The sequence below is a fragment of the Clinocottus analis genome, unplaced genomic scaffold (genome assembly GCF_023055335.1).
Source record: "Clinocottus analis isolate CAN_PGR_092001 unplaced genomic scaffold, fCliAna1.0.p SCAF_7, whole genome shotgun sequence".
In the NCBI taxonomy this organism is placed as follows: domain Eukaryota; kingdom Metazoa; phylum Chordata; class Actinopteri; order Perciformes; family Cottidae; genus Clinocottus; species Clinocottus analis.
The window spans coordinates 17,625,428-17,634,108 of record NW_027176229.1 but is presented as its reverse complement, the minus strand read 5'-3'; the positions used below and the strand labels follow the sequence as shown (position 1 = coordinate 17,634,108).

At 44.4% G+C, this 8,681-nt stretch overlaps 1 protein-coding gene across 2 annotated transcripts in view; it reads right to left on the bottom strand.

Moving 5' to 3' along the window:
• The window catches only part of unc5ca (unc-5 netrin receptor Ca), a 170,751-nt gene extending 167,610 nt beyond the window's left edge, over nucleotides 1-3,141 (bottom strand). For both annotated transcript variants that reach the window (XM_068604871.1, XM_068604873.1), the window contains exon 1: nucleotides 2,820-3,141. In XM_068604871.1, the coding sequence (XP_068460972.1) occupies nucleotides 2,820-2,937 (118 nt within the window). In that variant the 5' untranslated portion in view covers nucleotides 2,938-3,141. The remainder of the gene's footprint in view (nucleotides 1-2,819) is intronic.
• Nucleotides 3,142-8,681: the final 5,540 nt, after the last annotated feature.

The window sequence follows — 8,681 nt, the reverse complement described above, 5'->3', positions numbered from 1 at the left end:
AAAATCTCCAAACGGCACCAAAATGTTGGAGACGATCCCTGTTTGGCAGCTGAATTGTAGAACATGGCTGCGGTGCAGTTTAGTCATCATAATAAACGAGGGGACTTTTCAGACGGATCTTGACACCCGTTCATTCCAGCTCAGATGTAAGGGGGCTCAGCTAATGGCTTCTTAATAGGCCAAGAGGCTTTGAGGGGAGGCCTTTAGTTGGAAGGTGGACTCACGCACTCAAGCTGGCATTAGAGGATCTCCACTGCACACGTTTGTCATTGTGAGGGCCCGTTGCCTTTGTGTGCACGAGTGTGGCAGCGTGCATGAGACTTTTCCATCGTGTAACAACATTTCGAGATCACTGCAAAGCTAGGAGGGAGACGACTACATGACAGGTTAAATGCCTGAGTGCTCAAAAAACATTTGTAGAGGGACTTGGATATCAGTCATTATGTGTCAAAATGCTTTTTTTTTGACGCATTTAAAAATGTGGAATATTGGAGGGTTCTGCTCTTAATCAATATTATATTTGTAACCACGGCAGTGCAAGCATCATTTCCACAAACACCATCGCCGTGAACATTATTACTAACGACCTCAATAACGAACCCAGCCATTAGACCACACCAAAACCACATATTCCACAGCAGCATTAACCAGAGGCAACAACTGGCCATAAGAGACTCAATGACGCATGAGCAGAACTAAAGAGCAGAATAATTTGGTTGAAAACCACTATTGTTTTTTTCCCGTTCAAAGACAAAAGGCCACAGAAACACAGTTTGGAATTTGAGGGGAAATCTCTACCTGCGTAGAGTGGGAATTGGACCCAGCACTGATGCACAGAGAGGATTAGCTATGTACACAGAGTCCCCCCCCCCCCTCCACACCCCTTCGCCTGCCCGCCCCCTTCAGCTATAGGTCAATGTGTTTGTATGTTTTCCCCATTCAATAGAACACCTAATGGAGTGACTCCTCACTCACACACAAAGAACCAACTTCAGACACACGAGTCAAGTTGTGAGGCGGAGAGAAGCAGCAGACCAGACAAGCCCGAACTACGAGAAGAAACATAAACCTTTAAAGAAAAAAAAAAAGGGGGCAGCAGGATGAGGGACCAAGATTGAGGAGTTTCATTTGCCTGAAAAGCACCAACAGTTTTAGTTTCCAATTATACGATTCCTCTACCAAAGTCAAATTGAGTGCCGGGCTGCAATTTATCGGAGGTTGGCGAAAGCCTACCCAAATTGTGTCCCTAAATTGCAATGTATTGATTTAACAGTAAACCTATAGAGAGCGGTCATAATGAATATTGGTGGGTGTCGATGAAATGTTGTTCCCCTGGGCAACGAGAGGGAGGTGGCAGCAACACCATGTCCAATTACTGCCCAAATTCAGCACAACAATCCTTGTGCTGATCAGTAATGTTCAGAGCAATTTACGGATTGTGGTGTGGAAATAGCCAAACCTGTATCCCCTGAGAGGCATTCAGACGGAATATTAGTTATATAACAGGGGTTAAAGATTAAAGCAACACAGGAGTCCTAATGGGATATTAGACTACTATACGTTTAGACATTAATGGGGGATGACACATAACAGTGGCTTGTTATACGGTCAAGCCTCTGAGGTTGCTGGGGTCGAACAAGGGGGGGAGTGAGGAATTAAGCAACTTGGTAAAACAACAGAAGGCTCGACATGAATGCGTCTGGATCTGACTCTACCTGAGTGCGAGTGAGAGAGAGAGAGAGAGAAAGGTTTTGTTTTTTCGTATGTCAGCATTCATGGAGAGCAGCCGATACTGTCTCTGTCGCATGGAAATCACAATATCTAGACTGGCATAAAGTTGGGCTTGTTATTCGAGCTTCAGCATTCACCGCGACCTGCAGCATCCTCCGCCGTTTGGCTGCGCGTCACTCTCCAGAAATATCACTTTAATATGCCGGCTCTGCTTCCCCCGGGGATCACAGGGCCAATGCGGTCCTAATAAACAACACCTCGTCTTCTGCACAGTCGGGAGAGGGGAACTCTCTTTATGAGCTAATGATGGTGCTTTGGATGTGACATTTAATCTTCGGCTGCACCCGCGATGTTTGCGCAGCACATTTTCTTCCGAGGGCTCCCGCTTTTTGTTGTGAGGTCCGTCGCGTACGTAATTGCCTCTCTGGCTTCTGGCGGCTCTGAGTGTTTGTGACTTCTGATCAATTTTCCGATCCGGGCAAGCGGAGCCTCGCAAAGAGACATTAGTCCAAGTCCTGCCCTTCACACTGCTCACCTTTAATCAAGTGCAACCTCGCGAGCTCATTTACGCATCCGTAGTCCCGACAAAAATATGCAAAAATTTTTAAAAAAATAAATCACTGCACTGTTTAATTCCGAGAGGGGCTTCGGGAGGTTTTGTTTTTTGTTTTTTTTTACAGTCCCGTTTATATTCATGTGGTTGTGAGTCGAGACCACGTTGCACTCACGTATTGCTCAGCCCTGATGAGTTTAAAGCGTATCGTCCTCACATTAATTAGCTTATTAGTCCTTCCTCACGGGATGACGCGCATCCATAGATCGGTCGCCACCTCCAGACGCCGGCCGTGAAAGCATCCCCTCATCAGCATCAGCTCAATTGAAAATGGAAATACAGCAACAACAAGAAAAAGTAAAGCATCCCCGGCAGGAGCTTCTTCTGCCTCCCCGCTTTCAACAGCCGCCTCTACCACACAGACACATCTCCGCTAGGAAGTAAAGCTCCTGTCGCTCTGAAACAACTCAAAGAGTATTTTTTTTAAAAATACAAAATGAGAAGGTGTGAAGGAAGACGCGCTCTCCAGCCTTACCTTGAGCGACTCCTCGGTGGAGGAGCACCAGGAGGAGCAGGATCCCCGGCGCGGTGCACATCCTCACCAAGCTGCAACCCCCGTGTCCTATTCCACTTCTCTGTCCACTTTTCCCCATTGCAAGCAACGCGTAAAACACATAAACACACACACACACACACAACTCCTCGGTCCGCGGTGGGGGAAATGAGGACCCCCCGCCTCCTCCCTTTCGTCCTCCTTCTCCTTCTCCGCTTCAGGGTCTGCTGATTTATCAAACGAGTCCAAAACCCAAAGGTGGCTGAGTGTATCGCCCTCCAGTCCCGATGTCGAAGTCCGTCTCGAAAGGCGCAGGTTAAGAGAGAGAGAGAGAGAGAGAGAGAGAGGTGGTGCAAACCGCCACGGGGTCCCTTCACTCGCCTCGCCACTGTAAGCTCTGCCTGACTCTCCGTGCGCGCTCTCCTTCTCCACTCTCTCCGTTTACGCAGACAGAAATGCCACCGCCCTCTGGCTACCGTAGACTCTGTTTCTGCCTCTCTCCTTCCCTTTCGTCCCCCTCTTTCCTACTTTAATATCATAAAAAGAGAATATAAAAAAAAGCTACCTCATACATCAATGTGACTCTGCTGAATAAGGATATTTGTGGAGCGTGATACGTTTAGGGTGAAGCGGAGTTTCTCCCTTTGACCACATTTAAGGCGTAAAATAAACTCTTTACATTTTCTTTTGGAGGCTTTTCCAGAGACTGATATTGCATTTGTACTTTCTTGTATTATTCTTTTTTTAGTTCTGAGAACTTCGTGATGTTTGCAACATATAAAAAAAACAAAGCAGACGGAGAATATCTTTTTTTGAATCCGATGTATCTATTTATTGTTTGCGCGTGTACGCACGTGTGTGCGCGCCTATAATTGATGCCTGCAAGGGACAAACCAGGGAGCCACGTCTCTCCGAGAGCTGATGTCTGCCCCCTGATGGCCACGTGCGTTGGACCTGCAAAAGTACTGTGGGAGGTAAAACTTTACAAGAGTGTGTTTATCCCCTTTGAGAAGTAGTGAAAAGTAAATGAGCTAAATGTGGATTGCTGTAAAGGTTTATATGAACAACATGTTGTGAGAAGGCAAATACTATATACCGTTCATCTCCCATAATGCCTTTCACTGCCACCACAAGCAAGTAGTGACAGCCTTGACAAAATGATGACGCTTCAGAAGTAGCCGTCATTTATAATCCAGTTTTTTTTAAGGCTCCCACATTTCCACATATTGTGCACATTCACGTGTCAATACATGTCTGCACAGAGGCCATCTTTTTAAAAGCAGAACTACAATCAGATGTCAACTGTCTTCTTTGAACCATCTTTTTTTTTTTTATCAACACCGCTACTTTCAGCTTCACCTTGAAAACGTCTGACTACTCTTGAAACAGATAAACATGTATGCGACTGATGAATAAATGCAAAACAAGCTCAATACATATTTTGTACGAGGGGGCTTGCCACTCGACCAGCTCACATAACTCTCAGTGTGGCTGCACAGTCATTTTAGCAGCACAGCCTGGATCATGCATTGTAAATGGCAATAGTAAAATATGTGCTTGGTGCCATTTGTCACCACAGCAGCCCGACAGCTCAGTGACTACCACTGGAAGTAGCTGCTACCCGCAGGGACCTGTAAAAGCTTTTTTATTCTGCCACTTTATTGGGAATGGGAAAGCAATAAGTTACACAAGAAACATATGGCACACTTGGATATGGATCAGCACTTACAGCAACAGTCTATGGCACGGGTGTTTTCACCGTTCCATGTGGTAGTAGCACACAACTGCACTACTGCAAAGACTTACAAGAAACATCCAAGGAAGTGTATTAATATAGTTAAAGCAGGCCAATGATTCGAAGATTTGCTGTTAAGTTAGATGTTCAGAGATTTTCTCATATTTTCCAACACTGCCTGAGGCCCCTACAAGTTTAAACCAAATGCACCAAACTTAAATACATCTTTTGACATTTGCCTCTTCTTCCAAGAAAGTTTTCATTGAAACCAAATTACAACTGCTCTCTTTTAAAGATGTAGTCAAATGTGATTTTAACAGGTCAAGATTTTTTGTAGGTCAGGCCCCTGGCACATTCAACATCCAACCTCATATTCTCAGAAAAAGCAGCCTAGCTATAATTCAACACGATGAATGTGAATGTGCTTCATCCTCGTCCTCCTCATTTTTCACTGTTTGGATTGTTATTTCCAAAAGCTGTAAATGAAATATATGTGTGTTGAGTGACTCTTCCACTTAAGCTAACGATTGCATCGTGTGTGTGTGTGTGTGTGTGTGTGTGTGTATGTGTGTGTGTCTGCCCCAGAGCCGACCAGCTCTACTTCTAACTAAACTCTCTGAGGACGTTGTCACAATGTCTCCATATCTCTTTTTCTTCGAATGTGAGACTCATCAAAGAAATCCCAACTTCCCTTTATTTGTGTTTATCATCATTACAGGGATGGATATACATTATCTGGGAGGTTGAACACATTTCGCTGTCAGTTTCCTCTGCCTCTAACCCATAGCATGAAAGACGCAGCGATAATGAGGAGGAGACGGAGGACGCCGTTGAAAGGATATCACCACCTTGATAACGCAGAGAAGAGGGTGAAAGATTTAATCATATACAGCTTTAGAAAAAGTTATTGTTCTGTTTGTATATCAATAGTCTACTGTTTGCATGTTGTTACATTATGCACAACCTCATTATACCATACAGTTATTTTCTGGATGACTCTTTTTTTTTGCATAATCCTGTAGAATAGTTGCACATTTTGGAGAAACAAAATGGTCTGGCTTTTTTCAAAGAGTTGATAGCAAAGGAGTGATTTGACTCTAAAACACGGGAGTGCTATTGATCTTCTCATCACGAAAGGCAATGAGCGTATTTCCCATAATGTCAAACCGCTTTCTGAGATGGCTCCCAAAGCGCAATATATTGATACAGGCGCTTAACTGCCTCTTAATGGTGGCAGAATCATACAATCAAAGTCATTTTCATTAGATGTGCCATTGAACAGGTACCCCTCCACCCCCTTCACACACACACACACACACACACACACACACACACACACACACAGTTCAACAAATGCTGTTCCTGTTTGGGGCCGACAGGTGACAGCTGTGCAGAGATGAGAGACTAAGCAAGAGTAATATGTCCTGCTCAAGCTTCCCTTTTGCGTTCCTCTCTTTCTGTGTGTGCAACCCCCGTGAACGTGTCTGAGGCGAGGCTGTACGAAAGTGTTCGACGTCATCGACATTTGAACAATTATTGCGTTCCGCTTTTTCTCTGTAACGGCAGGCGTTTCTCCCTCCCGCCCCTACTGCTGTGTGCAGAGAGCGTCTCAGAAGTCCTGTTCCTGCAGTGAAGTTGACAACTCTCCACACATTTGTGAGTGCGGGATGTATGAATGACGAGTTAGCTAACGACACGGAACGCTGCGAATCACACCGATCATATACCGTGGCGCTTGATAAGAGGCCAAACAATTACACTTCCAACAATCTTCTTCATTTCATTATGCTTTTTGAGCTCTGCTCCGAGAAGCAATTGGCAGAAGGTTCCCAATGAACAGCCAGTAACCAGCATGTTGCTTATGAATATTTCAGTTTGAGTAATAACATTGACTGTGGACTTTCATCATTCAGCCACTTGAAGTTTGCTTGGATGGCGCATGGTGTTCACTTGTTTTCGGTCGTAAGAGCAACGCCGATGTTTCCACAGGCTCAAGGAAAAGACAAAAAAACAAAATCATCAACACCGCACCGTCTGTCCTCCAAACACAATTACGTCTCGCTTCAGCTGGTCTGAATTCTGTCTGACATGCTGAGGTTGCATTTATGCTGATATTCAAACCCTGTCTTATATTTCAATAAAACAAACCAGAAGTTACACTTCCGTGGAGGTGGTGTGGGTGCGTTGGTCAGAATCTCTAAAGAGGAGCCATCGCTTGCTGCCTTCAAGTTAGCCGGTCCTCCTTCCTCTCACTTTTCTACGCTTATATCTTTAACTGTAGGGATAAAATTCAATACAAAAAAGCATCCCGCCATGTGTGCCATATCCTGTGTTATCTCCATTGTGTGTGATGACAGAGAGCGGCCCCCACAGGGGTGACTAGGTTTAATCTCTTTAAGCAGTTACATAATGGCCCCCAGTTCACGTTTTAATCAGCGAATAGGTGGCTGCGCCCAGGGACGAATAATCACATCTATAACTTTCTAATCTAATATCCAGCTACATTCAAGTGGATTAGAGACGAGCGGCGGGGGAGCGGCGAGAGGCACAGGTAGTACACATAGATGCGAGCGTAGGAGGATTTATTTGTGTGTTATTTTGAGATGGAGAAAATGAGACGTCATCATGTGAATCATGTGTTTCTGTCTGGAGTTTGTGCGAGTGTGTCTGAGTGTAGGTGTGGGTGTGTGTGTGTGCGCGTGTGTGTGCGCGCGCGCATTTATATGCGTGCACGCCTATCGCAAGACACACTGTCCATAATATCAATCCTTTCGGATCACTTTTGATTTGAGTTGTTTGGCGGGTGGCTCGGTGATGAGGACCGACAATCTCATTCCCGAGATGGCTCTGTGTGACCTGTGCTGCGCGCCGTACACTGGGTGCAACATCACAGAGCGAGCTAAAGTGAATCGAGAAATTCATCCAGACAGACAGATGGACCAACAGACAAGGAGAGAATGTATCAGAGTCATCAAATTGAATTGTTTCCGGAGACACACACTCACACACACAATCACATACACACTCACACACACACAATCACATACACACTCTCGCTCTCTCCCGCTCTCTCGTCGAAGGATTTAGCAGGAAATGCAAAACACTGTGGCTACAATAATCTAAGTGAAAATCCCAGTCAGCATGTGACCTCATATTCAGTAAAGAGCGTATTACACATTTATCATGAAAAGGATGTTTGCCGTTTTTATATGTTTACATAACTACAATCTGTTTAATGGTCTAAAGATACAAACTTTGCTGAACAAAGCATGGAGAAAATCAATGCGTTGTTCATTTCTTAATTGGAAGTTGTACTCTGTTCATCTTCATCTTGCCATGACGTAGTCCGATCACATTTTATTTCTTAACATTTAAACACGATGGACAATAAAACTCAATGACAACCGGACCTAGGCTCAAACCACTTTGAAGGCAGGCTTTGTGTATACAATAAAAAGGTATATTGCAAAGAAAAAAAAATGGTATTATTGAGAAACACGACATGGAGTGATGGAAAGAAACAGACAGGAGAGCAACAAATCTGGGATATTAAAAGAAATACAAGTTGTGTGAGTGGAGAGCAACAAGTCAGTGATCACAGATCAAGTGACTCTGTGGTAATGTCAAGTAACTTTACTTTGTTATGCTCAAAGACTGAGTGGTATTCTTGGAATGACTACTTGTGAAGTCGTAATGCTTCACATTACGTCTTCACTACGTCTCCTACATTTCCTCGTGTGATGTCGACACGTTAAAGGAGGAGAGATGTTTGAACACGCACAGGGATGCACATACAAGCACGCAATTAAGATATGAAGACTATTCACATTCCTGCCACTGGTTTCTCTGTGGCAAAGAAACGCTCCATTAAAGCTTAGGAAGAAGAAGACGGCCATGCTAGAAAACATGGACACATTTTTCGTCCCCGAAGTGTACATGGAATGCATTTTGACGAGAAAATCTGAATCTGAAGGACTTTGTTTACAACGTCGCAGGGCATATTTAAAGTATCGTCTAATGTCTGTCATGGTTAAGTGGTGCGGCACCTAACCATTCTCTAATGAAGCATACAATGAGCAGAAGCAAGTAAGCATCTTAGGTTGCCAATT